General features: G+C 40.7%; 1 protein-coding gene across 5 annotated transcripts in view; it reads right to left on the minus strand.

Annotated features, from left to right (window-relative positions):
• piezo1 (piezo type mechanosensitive ion channel component 1 (Er blood group)) overlaps window positions 1-20,284 on the minus strand; it is a 74,775-nt gene that overhangs the window by 1,050 nt on the left and 53,441 nt on the right. For 4 of the 5 annotated variants that reach the window (XM_086179953.1, XM_086179952.1, XM_086179951.1 and 1 more), the window contains 25 exons: window positions 19,110-19,199; window positions 18,042-18,124; window positions 17,869-17,931; window positions 17,668-17,768; window positions 17,439-17,583; window positions 16,913-16,999; window positions 15,994-16,166; window positions 15,057-15,166; window positions 14,741-14,914; window positions 14,072-14,330; window positions 12,416-12,604; window positions 11,850-12,020; window positions 11,492-11,717; window positions 10,149-10,281; window positions 9,161-9,308; window positions 6,461-6,613; window positions 6,218-6,279; window positions 5,842-6,000; window positions 5,512-5,659; window positions 3,961-4,149; window positions 3,076-3,168; window positions 2,739-2,911; window positions 2,523-2,645; window positions 2,354-2,433; window positions 1,542-1,731 (listed from right to left, as the gene is read on the minus strand). In XM_086179953.1, coding sequence (XP_086036079.1) covers window positions 1,542-1,731; window positions 2,354-2,433; window positions 2,523-2,645; window positions 2,739-2,911; window positions 3,076-3,168; window positions 3,961-4,149; window positions 5,512-5,659; window positions 5,842-6,000; window positions 6,218-6,279; window positions 6,461-6,613; window positions 9,161-9,308; window positions 10,149-10,281; window positions 11,492-11,717; window positions 11,850-12,020; window positions 12,416-12,604; window positions 14,072-14,330; window positions 14,741-14,914; window positions 15,057-15,166; window positions 15,994-16,166; window positions 16,913-16,999; window positions 17,439-17,583; window positions 17,668-17,768; window positions 17,869-17,931; window positions 18,042-18,124; window positions 19,110-19,199 — 3,522 coding nt within the window. Of the gene's footprint in view, window positions 1-1,541; window positions 1,732-2,353; window positions 2,434-2,522; window positions 2,646-2,738; window positions 2,912-3,075; window positions 3,169-3,960; window positions 4,150-5,511; window positions 5,660-5,841; window positions 6,001-6,217; window positions 6,280-6,460; window positions 6,614-9,160; window positions 9,309-10,148; window positions 10,282-11,491; window positions 11,718-11,849; window positions 12,021-12,415; window positions 12,605-14,071; window positions 14,331-14,740; window positions 14,915-15,056; window positions 15,167-15,993; window positions 16,167-16,912; window positions 17,000-17,438; window positions 17,584-17,667; window positions 17,769-17,868; window positions 17,932-18,041; window positions 18,125-19,109; window positions 19,200-20,284 lie in introns of those variants that run through there. The other variant, XR_015109368.1, reaches the window with a different exon arrangement.

Raw genomic sequence — 20,284 nt, forward strand, 5'->3', positions numbered from 1 at the left:
AGTGCATGGTTTGGTCACATCACTTTACATCAATGGCTGGCATGGTTACACTTTTCAAACCATCAAAGGGCCTGGTTCTCTTCCCTCTCAGGTGGTGACATCATAACTATGTGCTGAGCACGGCACTTTTTTCAATTATTGTAAAAGGACAAAAAAGAAAGAAATAATAGAAATGTAATAATAACTGAATACCCAAGGGGGGCAAAAAAGCCTGAGGGGCTTGTCAACTGGTTAGTCTTAGATTTGGTGATCACAATCAAAATAAAGTTTTAAATTTTTTTGGGAATTTTTAATACAATTTAGTCATTTTTAGTCAAAAGTCATTATCTAGTAGCCAGAAAAAAAATGTCACACAGTAAAAGAGAATGGTGTAATCCTATGTAATTGTAAAGCCAATAAACAATGAAGAGAATTGTAAAAACTACGGACTATTGTTTATTATCGACACCAGGAGTTATATGATGTTTCAACTGGACATACTCATAAGTCATAAAATACGTTTAGACTACTTCTGAGCCAGGCTTAAACTTGATATAAAACTTTATTCAGTTTTGGTATTTTTATACATTTATTCTTGGAAATGTGCTGCAACTAGGCCAGACTGCTGGTAATGGCACTTTAGGCAGTGTGCAGGACACATTGAATATGTAGGCGCAGTACTTTAATATGACACATACTTCCATTTATTAAACTAGTAGAATATTGAGTATATACTGCACTGGATGGAAGTTGGACACAGTGAGATTCCAGAAGAACCTTATTATTTTATTTTAGGACAGTCTCCTATGAACCCATTTCCAGAGCTATAGCCCACTGAGGTCACAAGGAAAGCCACACTAGATTTTACTAATTCTACTAGCCATTTTAACACCAAGCTGCACTTACTGTTCAATTATGTCAACATAGACCTACAAACCATTACTCTGAGGAGAAAGTGAAGAATATTGTCTCATCATGGTTTTTCAAACTTAAGAAAATTATGTTCTGTCTGTTGGAATACTATGGAAGTGAGAAAAAGAGGGTGAATTATGAATGACTGCCAAAGCTCTCTCAAGGCAATGTGAAAAAGTTTGATTCAGCCTCCCTGATGTGAGACTAGAACAGCTGAAACCAATTCCCATTTTCCAGTGGGAACAAACCAAAATAAGCTTCATTATTCAAAAGGGTACATAAACAGCATTTATGTGACACCACAGCTCTGGCATGTCACCAATCCTTGTTAAGTCCTGTTTGATTTTCCTGTCCACTTTCACAGTGTCAAATAACCTTGTGTCCAAATATCATTGGTCGTTGACTAATTACAGACCTGGGTTTCAATCGTGGAGCTATTACCAACCTAGAGTTACCAGTGCTGGACTCACTTCATCTTTTACGTTCTTTAAATTGTTTCTTAAACCATGTATGGATTTTTGTCACTTCTTTATATGTTTCTTCAGATTTGACCACCCCAATATTGCTCCTTTGTATTTGACTACAGTTATTTCATTATACTTTGTATGTGTGTGTTATATACATTTTATATCTGAGTGTGAGTTCCTCACCCATATCCAGCCAGGAAGCCCAAGCTGGGAGGACTGACTTTGTCATTGAATATGACCATGGGTAGAACTCCACATGAGGCAGGGGCACAGTCAGCGATGGCGATGTCCCACCACTCCTGGTTTCCACTGACATTCAGTGACCGGTCACTCATCAGTGACAAAGTTATATTCAGGTAGCCGTCCTCATTACCTAGGGACAATAAATTGGCTGTGTCAAAACAGACCAACACTCAAACAACAGCCTCCAGACAAATCCTGAGCTCCATTTTTTGTTGTGATGTTGTTTCTTCTATCGTAAAAGGACAAGCAAGGCTGCATGTAGTCAGTGACAGGACAAGGTTTACATTGTGAAAAAGTTAGCTTCAAAAATGTGTTTTAAACTTTCCAGTGACAAACAAGTTGTTTGCTATTCATTCCAGCTTGAAAAACGAGTGATGTTATCAGAATATCTACAAAAGGGTAAGTGCTTTGTTGAAGGGAATGTCATCACAGTTTAACTGATTGAATTCATGTCACGCCAAAAAGACACCTGCAATCACGAGAGACTAATGCCAACCCTTTTTGATGTGAAAGATATGTATGGCCAAAAAAAAAAATCACTTGTAGACCTGTTAAAACAAAATTCATCGTTCTCTGCAACATCAAGTTGGTCACAGGAATTTTATTTTGTTCAGAGCACCTGATTCCCTGTTTCCTTTATATAATGTTGCTACATTCATTTGTATAATATAAAAAGATCCTCCAAATAATCCTACTTTAAGAAACAATTTTCAATGAAATTCAACATAATTCTTACATCAGTTAACACTGACCTTTATATAGCTGACTGACTGGTTTGGCTTCAGCTCCATTTGGGGCACGGATGTAGTTAGGGAACATATTAGGAACATGCCTGCAAAAAGTCAGTACGTCTCAGTTAAGTTAATTGAAACAAACCAAGCAGTTGCATTCACTGAAACTTTTTTCAGAGAGTAAACCTACACAGGCTTGGTGCGATTGCCAACCAGAAGTGAAGCCAAATCTGCTCTGACCGGGTTCCCAGGTTCCAAGTCAATCGAGTGCTTGTCAAACGTGTGTTCCACAGTCCCGCCCTTCCCCAGGTCCCTGTTAGAAGCCAGCCATGTTTATTTATACTGTATCATGCATTAAACTTCTACTGAAGCATACTGTATATAATAAAGAGTGCAGAGAGGTTACCTTTGGAAGTTCCAAGCCAAACGTAATGTTAGGTCAACAGGACTCCCAAGAAGTTCTTTAATGACTTCCTGTCTGCTGGGGGGGCTTATCCTCCACACTGATCCAGAGCTGCCTTCGATCATGGCTGTCACAATGTCCTCATAACCATAGAGTGTGATGAACTGCATGGCCACCTACACAGTCACACACAAAGTATTGTCCATGATGAATCAATTAACACTTGTTTAAATCTCTGATTTTCAATATTGGGAACCATTCTGTTGTCCCTAATGATGCCAATCAGCAGGACAGATATTAGCACATAATACACAGAGAGGCAACAAAGTTCAATACGCACCGCATTGTCTCCAAACTTTTTGGTGATGTCATCATATTCGGCCTCTGTGAAGGACTGAATTGACTGCTGTTGCACACTCATGGTGAACAGGGGCTACACAGAAAAACACACTCATTGTCATACAAGTCTTACACACATCCATGTGTCATACTTGTCAAACCTTTCGATTTTCAAAGGACAGTCACAATTTTCATTGCAATCTCCTTGTTTCCTCCAAGAGTTTTTTTTTTGCTATGACAACCAGTTTATGGGAATGTTTCCACCCTGATCACAATTTAGGTGACCAAGCTACCGCTTACAACCCAACAATAAAACAGCTATTGCAATGGTTTCACGCACACAATAAAAACACGGAGAGTGCAAAGGAAAAAAAAAGGAATGGGGTTTTCTTTTGCAAAGTTTGTATGGTCGATTTTTCCATTGAGAACAAGGGTCAAGTCGACCCATGAAAGGGCAAGTATTATATACTTGCTAGGCGAGATGTTGTATATGCCAATTAAACTAACCAGGCAGTGAGGGATGTATTTCCACACTTACATATTACCAAGCAGCACTCGTGGGAGAAAATAAGCAATTCATAAAGGGAAAATAAACTGAACTATACAATTTTTATGTTATTTCCACTCTTTAAAAGTTCAACCCCACAGCAATCCTCTCCAGTTTTGAAGTATGAAGGTTAGCAAGCATGTCCACGGGACATCTTGGCTGTATGGTCTCCAATAGCCCAGTCAGACAAACATGATGCCCAAGGAAATGAATGTGAGCTGTTCGTAAAATTTAAATCACCAGGAAGCCATTTAGCAAGTTTTCGTGTCAAAAAACAATAAATAGCTGTTCTGTAGATAAGAAGGCATTTAAAACCTGAGTTTTTTGTTGGTTGGTTACCTCATATCCTCCCAGCTTGACAGTCACCGTGACATCAATGGGGTGGTTTACGACACCCACCACTGATCTGACCAATGAAATGAAGAGAAGGGGAAACCATATGATGCAGATTAAGAAGAAGATGATGAGTCCACCCATTCCATATTTCACTATCTTCTTTTTCTTTTGCCCTTTAGGCTGCGGGTATTTCTGAGGGCAGAAAATATCAGTTTTTAGACAGAATTTCTTTTTCATGATAGATTTGATTTCATTCATTTCTTGTGCAAAATATAATGGTCTTTTTCATGTAAATAAGATATAAGCATACAAGTGATTGACAGTTTCAATCCATTTAGCAGTATTTCAGATTTGAGCTCTCAACAGGTTGGGCTGGCCAGACAAACCCAACAGGACCCGTCGGTTTGAGCCAGGTTCGGGTCAAAAAATTATGCAAGTGGGTCAGGTCGGATTAGACGTCAGGTTGCCTTTTTTTCAACAACAACAACAACAACAACAAAAAAACACTGGTAAAGAAAGTCTCTGGCTGGCTGTTGCCTGCAACATGCATCATGGAGAGGAGCGAGGGCAGACCTGACACTGCTGCATGCATGCCCTTAGCCTGGCCCTGGAGGAGAAAATAGATACAGTAATTCATGTTGATGTGTCAGGCTGGGTAGGGTTTGGGCTTTAAAACCTGCGGGCCGCGTTGGGTCGGGTTGTAATTTTCAGGCCCGTTGAGAACTCTATTTCAGATAACAGTGCAGCTTTCTACTACTGCCATGTAGTGATGCATACAAATGTTAAACTGTCTCACTAGATGAGTGAATCCACCAAACTGAAATCAAGTGAATCATTAAAAACAATGATGAAAGGTGAAGTGAAAACATTTTTTTTAGCTAAATCTAATTTGCAAAGCCAATATATCAGCAGGGCTAACTCACTGCAGATTTATCAGTAATATGTATCATAACCAGTTACATGTAATTGTAGTATACAACAGCCATGTTTGAGGTATTTGTTTGACGATTAACATGCCTGGGTAAGTGACTGTTAAAAAGGGGTAAATAATAGACATCAACAGCACTGTTGTAGGTGGCAGGCTCTGCTTCCTGCCTATAAAACTAAATTGCAGCCAAAATAAGTCTCAATAATCAGGCCCATTATCACAAATACTTTATGATTGTTTTATTGAGAACACCGACAGGATGAATTTTAATGTTGGTAATGTTTTGGTGTAATTCAATTTTTTTATTTAAAAACACTGAAAAGTAGGGATACATTAGACTGGATACTGGATTGTTTTGTAAATCATATCAGATATACCACTATAATTTAAAACCGATCAGGCTGACCGATATTTATCTATGTACTGTGCGAAAAAAGTTATATTTACAATTTTTACATACTGAAAAAGCCATGTAAACACTGAATTTGAAAAAGTCGTCAGTCAATATATACAGTATATCACGTGTGTCAATGTGACCATCATACTGCAGCTGTTGTAGCCTTTTAACTGACCTAGAAGAGTTAATGTAGCCTGCTGTTACATCAACACACTGATACAGTTCATACCTTCTCGGTCTCACGGCTACATTTGATGATAAAGATGTTTGCATAAATGTCCTCCACACACATCCAGTTGGACAGAGACAGAGTAGTGTCTGTCCAAACCCAGTCCATCACTGCTCGTAGCTCAACTAGGAAAGGCACAAGGCGGAACCTACACACACACACACACACACACACACACACACACACACACACACACACACACACACACACACACACACACACACACACACAGGATCTTATGTTTGCAAGAAGACTAAAGGAATATAAACAAACCAAATGCAAACTGAAACATCTTTGATTTTAAACTAAGTCCTGGGTTTGTGTCCATACCCTTGGAAGAGAAACAGGTTGAGGTGGTTGTACTTTTTGGTCAGGAAGTTGCCGAGAATTCGAGTGGGGTAACCACAGCGGATCTGATATGCTGACAGGCCAAAGTAAATACACTTGACAAAGTACCACAGCTGGGCCACAAAGTTCTGGTTAAACATCCTAAACACAAAGAGAAAAGGGAGATCAAACTGATCAAAGCTCATTTGCAGCATTTTCTAAAGAAACAAGTGGCATCACATCATCAGAGTGGTGAAAACTCCCTTAAATATTTTCGCTTCAAGTCAATGTCTGTGTCCGTCATGTATCCATTGGTGATGGATTCACTGAGAACACTGAAATGATAAATTAAATAAATAAATGATCTCATTTGGCTCACCTTTCGGTGACAGCAGGCAGAATGAAGAACATCCACAGGTGGATCCCAAAAACAAGAAGTACCTGGAGAGAGGGGCCATCAGAGGGAGAATAGGGCATACACCATTAGTTCATCATTCGGTCACAAATGAAATGGAGGTGAAAGAAAAAGAGGCACAGTCCTCCACCTGCTTGCTTATTCAATGGAACAAACATGGATCTACCAGAATAGATGCATTCATAATTAGACAATATAAAATTCAACCTGGAAAATGAGTTTTCCCAAGACAGCTTTCCGCAGGTACAAGGCTCTATCAATGATCATGGTGCTGAACTGGATGAGAAGCATAACCAGGAATGCCTCAGGAACCTGGTCTTCTGAAAGTGTGGAGGCGATATCTGCTGCTGCACTATGTTTCTGAGGGAGACAGACACAGGACAGAATCTGTGTTAAAGGGATAGTTTGGTTTTTTGATGTGGGGTTGGATGAGACACTAATGCCCAGTCAGTGTCTCACCTAGTGTAGATAATCGTCAGTTTGTCATCTGTCTGAAGAATCAGCGTGAGCAGAAGCATAGGAAGATGCTACTGTGGCATGAGTAACAACAAAAAGGTGTCTTGGTTCACCCAAATAAACCAATATGCTCCTTTACTATCTGCTACACTTTTAAAAAGTTATGGTGATCTGCATTCCCAATGGGCAGACATTTTCTTTGGGGACTACACTCCTCAGCTGAATGACCTCTGTGTTCCTCCACAGCCACAGCTGTATCAGGCCATTATATTACGCTGTTGTATTATGCCTGCTGTATTAATCACTTTTGAATTTGTCCGACTCGACCACACCACTAAGAAAACTGTAGCTTCCAGATGTTCATCTAATCACACCATAGGAAGCGATCCCTCTGGTGCTTAATTCAGTGTCATGTCCTGTTATAACAGAGAACCCTGTTGTCAACCTGGAGAGGAAATGGCACTGCTTCAAACTGGAGAAGTCACATGCAATCTGGCAGGATTGCCTTAAAACCTATGGAAAGCCCTTCGTAAATCTTGAGCAGCCCATTATTCAGCATTTATAGAGGAAAACAAGAATAACCCAAGGTTTGTCTTCAGGACTGTAGCCACACTGACAGAGCGCCACAGCTCTATTGAGTATTCTTGTTTTCCTGAATAGCAATGACTTCATTAACTTTTAAAAGGATCAAATTCTACTTATTAGAGATAACATTCTTCTCCCCCTGCCATCAGCTGTCTCCATGTCATCTGTAGGTCCAGACATATACCTGGAAAGCTTTTCTCACATTGACATTCTTACTTAGTACAATTTCCTCCTCTAAATCATCTACCTGTCTCCAAGACCCCATCCCTACTCACCTTATTAAAGACAGCACCTCTCTCTGAGATGTGATCAGTGTGTCGCTGTGATGTGGTTACGCTCCACAGTCCTTGAAAGTAGCAGTAATTAAACTCTTTCTTAGAAAAACTAATTCTGGATCCAAAAATTTTGGCCAACTATATCAACCAATATCAAATCTTCTGTTTCTCTCCAAAATTCTTGAGAAAACATTTTCTAAACAGCTTTGTGACTTTCTTCAAAGCAACAGCTTATTAGAGGATTTCCAGTCATGTTTCAGGGTTCATCATAGCACAGAAACCATACTGGTCGAAGTTATAATAGACCTCCGACTGGTTTCATATCCTATTAAAAAGACTGAAACATGTCATTGGCATTAAAGGAACCACACTAAACTGGTTCAGGTCATATTTACTAGGTCGATCTCAGTTTGTACTTTTTAAAATGATTATTCCTCTGAGATCAGAGTAGTATATATAACAGTATGTTATGGTGTTCCACAAGGGTCTGTGCTTGGACCAGTACTTTTCACACTACACCTGCTTCCATTAGGTCATATAATAAGGAAACACTTGATTAAATTCACCATTATTCATTCAATATGCAGCTGTACTTATCAATGCATGAAACCCATTAGCTGACTAAACTTGAGGCCTCTCAAAAGATATAAAAACATGGACGACCCACTTTTTTTTTTTTTTTTTACAAAACTGACAAAGCTGAAGTTATTGTGCTGGGCCCAAAACACCATAGAAACACCTCATCTAATGAGATACTGTAGATACCCTGGATGGCATCATCCTGGTATCCTGCACTACTATAAAGGAACCTGGGACTTATTTTTGATCAGGATCTACCCTTTAATTCCCACATGAAGTGAATCTTTCATTTACGTAACATAGCTAAGATCAGACACATCCTGTCTCAAAAAGATAAAGAAAAACTTGTCCATACTTTTGTCACTTCCAGGATGGATTACTGCATTTCTCTCCTATCAGGCTGCACCAGTAAGACCCTAAAAACTCTCCAGCTGGTCCAAAATGCTGCTGTCCTGTAAGAACTAGTAGAAGAGACCATGTATGTCCTGTAATGGCTTCTCTGCATTGACTCCCTGTTAAATTCTGAATAGAACTCAAAATTCGTCTTCTAACACACAAAGCCCTCAACAATCAGGCACCTTCTGACAGAGCTCATAGTCCCCTGTTATCCAGCTAGAACCCTTTGCTCCCAGGATGCAGGGTTACTGGTGGTCCCTAGAGTTTCTAAAAGTAAAATGGGAGCCAAAGCCTTCAACTATCAGGCTCCCCTCCTGTGGAACTGTCTCCCAGTTTCGATACAAGACACAGACACCCTCTCTACATTTAAGAGTAGATTTAAAACCTTCCTTTTTAATCAGGCTTATAGTTAAGGCTGCTTAGGCTGGCCCTCAGATATGCTGCTATAGTCTTAGACTGCCGGGAGATCTCCCATGAAGCCCTGGGCTTCTCTTCCACTTTGGTATGGGTCTGCCCCATTTCATGACCCCTCAGTTGTTTATGTTTTTGTGGATATAAATTACTGAAAAATAATAGTAGTAGGTAAATAATTACACAGGTTCCATCCCTCACTCACCCCAAAAGCCCAGAAGCCGAAGACAATGATGATGAAGTCGATGACATCAGTCAGGAACATGAGTGCATACACGTCGGTGGCAGCCCGGTAATCAGCATGAAGAATATCCCTGATGAAGCCCTGAGCAGGTCTGTAAACACTCTGAACACTGCAGATGAAAATATCATGATAGGGATTACACACACTATTTCACTACATCATGGCTGCCACTATATTAAATCACTGCTCTACCTGCCTTCATGACATTATTGCACTACACTATAGCATTTCATTCCAGCATTACACCACACCAGTGCTCTACAATAATGCACGAGATTACTGTACTACACTACTGCATTACACAACTTCACATGTCACTATTGACTACACTACAGCACTACATTACACCACTGCATGATGCCATTGGGCTAAAGTACTTCAGTTTACCCCTGCACTACCCTTCTGCATTATACCACTGCATTACACTGCTGCACTACACTACTCCACTGCACTGGACACTATTGAATTAAATTACAACACCGAACTACTGCACTCCACCAAAGCATTTCACTATTACATAAGTCTACCACATTACATCACAGCATTACAACACTGCATTGCACTACTGCATTGAATTATGGCATTACACCCATTACATTACTGCACTCCACCACTGCACCAGTCAGAATGATGGCTGAAGTAGCAAGGCATCCTTTGAATTATGTAACAGGGAAGGGAAATTTTTTAATGCAAACTTTTTTGAATCTCAGCCTAGTTATAATGTACATTTATACAGTTTCTATACACATTCTTGCACAATTTTAAGAATACATCTCAATGAATTTGAAACATACATTCATGACCATTCTCTGAAACATCTGTGTTCACTTTAAAATATAATACAAAACCATCTCAGAATTTACCACAGTACATTTTAAAAAGTAGTACACACAAACAGTTTTGTTTTTTCTGTTTGTTTGAGTGAGCAAAGAAACTCTGGCCAACTAACCAAGAGACGAAGACTTGCTTAATCTTGTGTCCCACAGCCAGGAGCCTCTGACTGACAGCTTCTCTCCTCTTGCCCACCAGCTTCTTTTTCCCTGGTTCCATACTGGAATCTATGGTCTCATCTGTGGACTTGACTGAAAGAAGAGATTCAACAGTATTTGCACCAATGAAAATTGGGAATGTAAAAATTTTTTGTCTGTCTTTCACATTTGAAATATCATAGAGATTTAAAAGATTAATTAAATGTACTGCAGTCAAGGTGAATGTTTAGCCAAGTCTTCAATCACAACACTAGTATTGATTAAAGATTACACGCTGATGGCTTCATCTGTGGGATTCCTGCATGTCTGTAAATAAAATATCCCAGACATGTAATTCCTTCTTAAACTTATTGAGAACAGGTCAGAAATGCAGGTCTGTATATGGGCGTTGGTCGACAGGAGTTTTTATCACTTCAGATATTTTAAGCAACAGGTTCTACAACAGGGATAGCAACTGACAAGAATTGAACCAACCTAAAACAAAGGTGCATTCAAATTTAGGACACAGTCAGAAATTTAAAGTATATCAACTTATAAATTGTAGAAATTTGTATTTGTTTACACTGTCTTATTGCATTCATATCAGTAACCCGGAAAACACACCAGGCAGAGAGGGGCAGTGGTTTACCTTTTTCCCTTAATGCTGCATCCCTATGCATCAGAATAAGAGCTGCCATGAACAGGGGCACAACTAACCAACGCTCTGCTTATGAACATTTCTAAAACTGCAGAGCTTAGTCTCCTTGTACACAGGAATCCAGTCCAGTAATTGCTTTGTGCACATCTTAGGAAGCAGCAGCAGGACTGAAAGCATTTTGATGCCGGTGACAATCACTGCTCATAAATGGACCCAGCACACCAGCAAGTGGCATGAAAAATCTGGTTATACTCCAATATCACAGCTGGTTGTTGTTACAGTATATACAGTATATTCAGGCAATATATCACTGGCACAATATGAGTGACTGTGGTATATATATTGTCATTATATTACAGCTAAGAATGTTCTTAGCTGTCATATAAATCACCATAGCTCACTGCCTAGATATGTGGCATAAAACTAGGTCAACCAAAACAATAAAGTAGTATTTTTGTATCATCACTCAGGTCCAAACCAAGTAACTCTGTGCTGATGCAGAGAGATATGAGAAAATACAAATGTAAACAGGTTAATAACATCTGTAACATATGTCCATTATATCACGGCTATCCAATCAGATTTTCACTACCTGCTTTATAAATGTGGTTACACTTCTATCTCCAGCCAGCACCTCTACCATGACAGTCACATGAAGGCACATACCTTTGCTGTGTTTGGGCTTCTTACGGAAACGGAGAGTGCTGTTTTTCTTTGGGACCTCTCCCACAACCTGCTCATCATTTCCCTTCATCTTATCCGCTCCCAGGCTGCTGGTATGATTAAACATGTTTGTTGTTTCAGACTCAGTTTGCTGTGCTGGTTCAACTGTAGGTGATTGTGGGATGGTAGCTGCAAAGCTGGTACTTGCACCAATATTGTCCACATTTTCCTGCATTGATTTAAAAGTAGGAAAGCACAGCAGTTTAAGAATGAGACTGATATCCCTTTGATCAATGCCCAACTGATGTTAAAAGTAATGTATAAATGAGATGAACACATTATATCAAGTATTTACACTGACCTTTTCAAGTTGGCCCAGTTCAGTCATTTCTAGGATTTCCAGGGTGGATGTTGAATTAACTCTTCCACCCTCCTCTTCTTGCTCTCCTCTTCTGCCTTCATCTTCTTTACAAATCTCTGATGAGCCACTCTGCTCCTCCAGGGGCCCCTCATGGTCCCACAGGCCATAACGCTGCACACACACACGCAAAAAACAAAAACACACACGTTTTTTCAACATGAGGACAATCATGGACAAATGTATTCCCTAACCTAATCTAATCTAATCTAATCTAATCTAATCTAATCTAATCTAATCTACTCTATCACAACTGGACCACGATTTAATCTGATCCTCAAATGGTTTCGGTTTCTTCGATGTCACAGTCCTGGCTAGAGGATAGAATCAATGAAAAAAATGTTTTCCAAGCACACATAAGTGTTATTGGAAAAGTAAATATTGAATGACTGGAATGTTTAAAAACTTGGTCAACAATTTGCAGGTTTTTCATGTCCTGTAGCTCAAATCAGTGTGACCTGAAAATTTGTCATGTGAATGCAGGATACAATGCTTGAAGTGAGACTCACCATGAGCAGGGATCTGTGGAAGAAGAGAGCCAAAAGCTGAAGGAGGTCATATCTGATGTAGTTGTCGGTCTTCTCCAGGCCCAGGATGCGAGGTGGGAAGAAAGGCTTGTCTTCATTGAGAGTCATCTCATAAACACTGTTCCAGGGAAAGAATCCAAACTGGAAAAGGTATTTCACCACCACCATTACCTGGAGAGAGGAGAGGTGGAGAAGTGCAGTCCAACAGAACAGAGGAAAAGTGTACACACCACCATTAGGCTAGCTGTTGATATGCATTATCTGCTGAAGCTGTTGTTTTCAGTGCTGGAAAAGCCACATACCCTGTGATCTCTTTCAATGACTTCTTGTCCAGATTCAAGAACAGATTGACTTTTTAAATGCAATAAAAGACTAAAGACTTTCAACCCAGTTTCAGTCTCAACTAGCTCCTGAAAAATACGTACCGCCATAAAAAACGTAACTGATTAAAGAAAATTCCTTAGCACGCAGAGTTGGTAGTAACTGAGGGTATATCACTATGCCCATACTTACATTACAACACACAATCATTTGATCTATAGGTGATATTATTATTATTGGTACATTTTTTTTACCATTTATTTTTTGGTGGCTCTGGGAGTCCTGATATTTAATTAGGGCTTTTGGGTTAAAAGTGGGTTCAAAAGTAGACTTGAACAGTCCCTAAAAACAAATGAATGCAGCTATCACATTAACTGGGGACCATTCATCCATCCATCCATTTCCTAGACTGCTTATCTGTTAAGGATCGCTAAGGATCGCTAAGGATCGCGGGCGGAAGGGGGCTTGAGCCTATCCCAGGTGCTCCACATTTGGCAAGAGGCAGGCTACACCCTAGATGTTTTGAGCATGAACCGCCTTTTTAAGGTCACGCCACAATATCTCAGTAGGATTCAGATATGGACTTTGACGAGGCCACTCCAAAGTCTCCATTTTGTTTTTCTTCAGCCATTCTGAGGTGGACTTGCTGGTGTGTTTGGGATCATCGTCCTGCTGCAGAACCCAAGTTCGCTTCAGCTTGAGGTCACGCACAGATGCCCCGACATTCTCCTTCAGGATTTTTTGTTAGACAGCAGAATTCATGGTTCCGGCCAGCCACACCTGGGAAGGTTCACCACTGTTCCATGTTTTCACCATTTGTGGATAATGGCTCTCACTGTGGTCCGCTGGAGTCCCAAAGTTTTAGAAATGGCTTCATAACCTTTTCCAGACTGACAGATCTCAGTTACTTTCTTTCTCATTTGTTCCTGAATTTCTTTGGATCTTGGCATGACGTCTTGCTTTTGAGGATCTTTTGGTCTACTTCACTTTGTCGGGCAGGACCTATTTAAGTGATTCCTTGATTGAGAACAGGCATGGCAGTAATCAGATCTGGTTGTGGCTAGAGAATCTCAACTGTGATAAACCACATTTAAGTTATGTTTTAACAGAGGGGCAATCACTTTTTCACACAGGGTCATGTAGGTTTGGATTTTTTTCTCCCTTTGTAATAAAAACCTGCACTTTGTGCTTACTTGTGTTGTCTTTGACTAATATTTAAATTTTTTGATGATCTAAAACATTTAAGTGTGTCAAACATGCAAAAAATAAGAAATGATGATGGGACAAACCCTTTTTCACACCACCATGTATGTGTACCTCTGTGTAGACTATGGCAGTCATCCAAAACCTCTTAGTTGGTCTGGGAACAGCCAGCATGGCCCATAGGAACACCATTATTGGCAGCACCAGCGAAATCACAGAGGCGCTGACCACATTGTTCAGCACGACGATGAAATAGCAAACAATCTCAGAGTTCGCCGCCAGCAGGCTGTACAAGGCAAACAGTAGCTTCAGCACACGGTTCTGGTTGTTGTAGAATTTTCTGCTGTCTTCCAGCTCCTCAATGAAGTACTGCCTATAGAGAGACAAGCAGAAAGACACAATGGGGGCTTTTATTCATGAAACTGAATTTATTAGAACTGTGTCCAGGTCTATGGTCGTCAAATTCACCATTACTGCAATGCCAGGCAACAACCCATGAACTTAACTCAGTACATGAATACTCTGTAGTTATTACCACAATATCAAATTAGTACTCAGAGGACATTACTACATAAATACAGAAATACTCAGAAGTCATTACTAAGTTTTTACACAAGTACTCTTTTATTACATGAGCTCTACATAATCATATAAGTACTTGGTAGTCATAACTACCTTATTACATTAACTTTCAGTAGTATCTCAAGAAAGTAGCATCACAACAACCAGCCAATCACAGTAAATATTCATTAATTCCTTCATCCATTCATTTAAATTATGTACCTGTCTCCCAGCAGCTCACTAGCGGTTCTTGAATGTCTATGCTGCTTGGAGTGTTCTGGTACCAACTCCATGCAGCTGAGTGAAGGCTCCTCTATCAAGAGATTTGCAGAGCTATCAAGTCCTGGTCTTGGGGTAGACCGGCCTTTCAACCCCCCACTGTCCACCTCCAGGCAGCTGAATGAGGGATTAGCGTACAAATACTCATTAAAATCAGGGATGAAAAATGGAATATTGTTCATAAATGGGGCATTGAAGAATTCAAGCTGCATCCTCATGAAAGATACACACAACACCACATGGTGACATACATATTCACCTGTGTGTTGTTGAGTTTTCTGCATCAGTCTCTCCCAGACATGTCTCCAGGGTGAGATTCTCACTGCCCTGAGAAAGCTGGTCCCCTGCAGAGTCCTCCGGTGTCTGATGCTGCAAATCAAAGTCCCACACAAGTGAGAGAGAGAGAGAGAGAGAGAGAGAGAGAGAGAGAGAGAGAGAAAAGTGTGTGTGTGTGTGGGGGTGGTGTACTCCTATAACATGAATAATTATTGTACATCAAGGTAGATTCTTGATGATCCCACAAGGACTGGCAGTAGCTTGTAGAAGGATGTAGAGAAGGTTCCCATCCATTCATCCATTTTCTACCGCTTATCCTGTTAAGGGTCGCAGGGGGGCTGGAGCGGATCCCAGCAGGCGGGGTTCACCCTGGACAGGTCGCCAGTCCATCACAGGGCCAACACATATAGACAGACAACCATTCACACTCACACCTACAGTCAATTTAGAGTATCCAACTAGCCTAGTCCCCATTTGCATGTCTTTGGAATGTGGGAGGAAGCCAGAGTACCTGGAGAGAACCCACGCAGGCACCATGTCATACACAAGCGATATCATTGATCTATTTCTAAAAATATGGTCCAGTCTTTTTTTTTTTTTTTTAAATAAGCCTCCTTCAATTGCACAAAGCAGATGGAGCAGGGCAGGAGGTAAGACAAAATTAAATGGATAGTCTGACAGACACACGAATACGTGTGTGGGGGATGGATTTTTTTTTAATTATTAGAGACCGTTTCTAATACAAACACTAAGCTCATCTGACTGTAAGTTAATATAATATACTAAAAGGAATCGCTGTGCAAACCACTGTGTGTATGTGTGTGTGTGTGTGTGTGTGTGTGTGTGTGTGTGTGTGTGTGTGTGTGTGTGTGTGTGTGTGAGTGGGAGAGAGAGAGAGAGAGAGACCAAATTCTGTTTACCTGCTGTATCTTGTGTATGATGAAGTAGCGTTCATTACACAGAACTGTAGAAGTTTCTCTGTACTGTTTGGTCAACAGGTTGAGCCAGTTAGTCAGGCCATCCACCATAGCCAGAACTATGGCCCACAGAAAGAGTAAGATATCCAAGATCCTTTGAACCATCTCACCATGACCTGCAAGCAACAAACACAGGGAACAACATACTTTAGTTCCCCCCATTCACTGCACATTGTAGAGTCCCATCCACCTCACCCCTCATACACTCTACACCAGTGGTTCTCAAACTTTTTTCAGTGACGTACCCCCTTTAAAATAATTTTTTGTCAAGTACCCCCTGACACGCGCAAAACATTTTTGGTAGAAAATAAAGAGGTACAGTGCTGTGCCATCAGTGTATGATTTATTAAAGTTAAACAACTAATAGCAATGATTTGCTAGCATTGGCTGATTGCTCCCTGCAAAAAAAACACAGTGCCTTGGGTGCCTACTTCCGGTACTTCGTCAGCTCTGGTTTCGCCTTCTTTTTCACTAGTTTCTCTGTATTTTCAGCCGCATTGCTGCTGCGCTTTAGCCACATCTCCATCGTTACAGTGCGTCGTCATGGCAACGGCAAGTTATTGACAAGTGATGCTGGATCAATGGGTCAAACTAACTTGGTTTTGGGAGAGTCCGTTTTTTTAAGGATATTAAAATTGAATACTGAATATAAAGTTCAGTGAATGAACATACATTTGTATTTTATCAAACTTTTTCTAAAATAATTATTTCTCAAGACTTAATCATTATTAGGATTACTGCTTTTTTTAAAATATATATATTTTGTCAAGCTTCACGTACCCCCTGGAGTACCTCTACGTACCCCCATTTGAGAACCAGTGCTCTACACAACTGAGAGAAATAGGAGAAACTGTGAACCTACCAGATTCTTTCTCTTCTGGCTCTTCCCCCTCCTCCTGGACTAGAGGGTCATCAAGCACTGGGGTGGGAGGGTCATTGTCCCCACAGGCTGCATGCAGGCACGCACGCACGCACGCACGCACACACACACACACACACACACACACACACACACACACACACACACACACACACACACACAAAATATATTACACTTTTCTTAATAGTTACCATATACATCACTTCCTGTTCCTTCACTCAAAAAGTGTACTTACTTTGTGGTAAAATGGATGTTTTGGACTGTTTTGCTGCAGTTCAAAATCAGTCTTACATTCAAGCTAATAAAACCTTTGACAGGTGTTTTCTGACTTCTGGAGTCACCAAGTAGTCATGCAAGAGTGAATAACCTCTTGGGGAGTTCAACACACCTAGAGTAACAGCAAGTACTTCATCTTCATTTATAATAATAAACAAATCTAAGCTATGATTCATTCTCCCCACTTTAATAGCATACTTGTGAATTTTCCTTCAAAATGCCAGTTTTCTACCTGTCATTGAGCAAGCCTCCTGTTGTGCAGCCAGTTGTGCTTCTCTCTCCTTCTCTCTTCTCTCAATCCTCCTCAACTGTCTCTGGCGTCTTTGACGTTCTCTCAGAGCTGATTTCACACTGGTCACCCATGCCTGGTAGGCCAGCTGAGAGAGAGAATAAACAAGCTTGTAACATTCTTCCAGGAAGTACAATACAATGAATCTCTAAAACCCAGCTGTGTGTCAGACCTGATAGGCTGTTTGTTTCTGAGGCTTCTGTTCTTCCAACTGCAGCTCCTCTTCACCTTCACTGTCTGACTCAAACAGATAGTAGTCTCCTGAGTGGAGAACTGAGAGAAAAAGAAAATCTTCTTCACTACATAGACATTTATACATTTTAATACATGTAGATCAGAAGAACAACACGCTCAGCGGGTGTGTTTGTCAAACCTGTTGCATGGTCCAACCATGGTTGGTACCACTTCTTCCTCCTGGGCTTCTTCTCTGTGGTCTCTGGGATGAAACATGAAAAAGAAGGATTGGATAGGACACAGTACAGCACAGAACTAATATGCTGGTGGGTTTCTAAATGGATATGTTTCCAGTCAACCAGTGGAACCTACCAGCAGTAGGACTTTCGCTGGATTCTTCACTTCTTTTGGGTCCTACTCTGTACTTCTGCTGCTTTGCACGAATCCTCTGCATCCTAACGAAAGGGACGATTGGGGGATGAATGTGGGCCAACGTAACTCTATGCATGTACCTCTTCTATGTTTGCTTGTATTGTATTTAGCTGAACCGGCAGATGTATTCAGTGGTATTTGGTGTATTTCTGCATCTATTTTTGCAGTGTTATCAGACACGCGCTTCATTATGAACTTGCTACTACTTATTGCTGGGACTGGGACTGGGACTGAGACTGGATCTGACACCACATGTTTTGCAGGTATGGAGAAGTTCTATTTCTTTTCACAAATTTTTCTCCCCATCTGTGCATCATTGATTCACCTTATCAATCTATCCTGGTTATTGCTCTTCACCCCCAGCAGCTCTGGGGAGCTTCACAGGTTTCCTCCTTCACATGAGGATTCATCAGCTATATCTTCACCCAATGACGAGAAGTTTCACCAAGAGGACACTACTCCCCCTTCTATTAAAAAAAAATCCAAAAAAAATTCTTTAAAAAAGTATCAAAAACAGAAAATTTGAGGATAGTCTCCCTCTTGCTTTCCCTCTTTCACCCAAACCTGTCGCGGCAGATGGCCTCTCACATAGACATTTGGTCTACTCAGTGTTTTTGTGCGGTAAAAGACAGTTATTTTATCAGTACTGCAGCCAAGTGCTTTGTTGATGGGTGGGTTTTGTTGAATTGGTAGGTCTCCTAAATCAATTAAAAGAGTTTAATGCTAGAACTGCCCTATTTGTAAAGTGTCTTTATAACTTTTGCTGTGATTTGTCATTCTATAGATAAACTAGACTTGACGTATTGCTATGTGCACCTGTGTGCTTTACAAAACCAGTCAGGCTTCAGTGAAAGACCTTCACCTTCTCTCAGTCAGTGTTACCATACACCAAAACTCTAAACCATTATAAGCAATTCATCAACTTCCTGCGATCCTTTTGTACTTCTTTGATGTACATTACTGTTAACAAGCTCCTCAAAACACACAATTTATGCTGAAGGAACTTACGATCTCTTGAGCTGTGACAGAGACTTCTTCTCAGCTTGTTGGTGGATCTTGATGTTCTTGACCATACTGGCTCTGAAAAGCTCGAAGCCCCTAGAAGGAAGAAGCACATATCATTGCTGCCATCACAATAACCACCAAAGTAGTTTATTTCATTTGACAACCACAGTGCGTCTTATTATCACAGGAGTCCAGAATGTGAAGACAACTGTGCATAATTTTAAAAGTTTTGTTCAAGTTTTGACAATTCATTCAAACTGAACAACTACAAGTAACACCAGCTGAAAATTAACGAGACGAACAATTTGAAGAGGCCACTCCTCAAATGTTATGTGGGGTAACACAGCGAAGTCATCAAAAGCCAAAGAATCATAGTAAAACAATTTTATGTGTTTAATTGATGAATGTAGTTGGCTGGGGTGAGGCTGACATGATAAACTGACAGCTGATCAAATGCTCTGTTACACTCAAATTCATGGTGTTTGAGTATTGTTGGAAACATCTGATATACTGTACGTGAACAACAAAATCCGCTTATCCTTTTAAGGGTTGCGGGGGGGCTGGAGCCTATCCCAGTGGCTTTCAGGCAAGAGGCGGGGACAGGACAGGTCACCAGTCCATCGCAGGGCCAACACGCATAGACAGACAACCATTCAAACTCACATTCATACCTACGGTCAATTTAGAGAATCCAATCAGCCTAGTCCCCAACTGCATGTTTTTGGACTGTGGGAGGAAGCCGGAGTACCAGAGAGAACCCACACAGGAACAGGGAGAACATGCAGACTCCACACAGAAAGATCCCGTGCCTGAGCTGAGACTTGAACCCAGAACCTTCTTGCTACGAGGCGACAGTGCTAACAACTGCACCACCGTGCAGCCTGAACAACAAAATATTAGAACTAATTATCGAAATGACACTGACGTTCCCTTTTTAATGTAAATGTGGAACCAGAACATGGACTACATCTCAGCATAGGTGTGGACTCTGTTGATCCATATTTAGCAGCAGCCTCAGCCTTGGGTCAGCGTAAAGAGGACAGGCCTCTATCAGCTGTACATCTACTGTTTGAAGCTGTTCATGCTCTGTGGGGTTGTATGTGGATTGTTAGACAACGAGCGCAGCCATAGATGCTGGACTGAAATTAAATGCTGACTTGGCCAATCCAGAATGTTGC

Source organism: Aulostomus chinensis, chromosome 16, assembly GCF_037954235.1.
Source record: "Aulostomus chinensis isolate RoL2024-O1b breed Wild chromosome 16, RoL_Achi_v1.0, whole genome shotgun sequence".
In the NCBI taxonomy this organism is placed as follows: domain Eukaryota; kingdom Metazoa; phylum Chordata; class Actinopteri; order Syngnathiformes; family Aulostomidae; genus Aulostomus; species Aulostomus chinensis.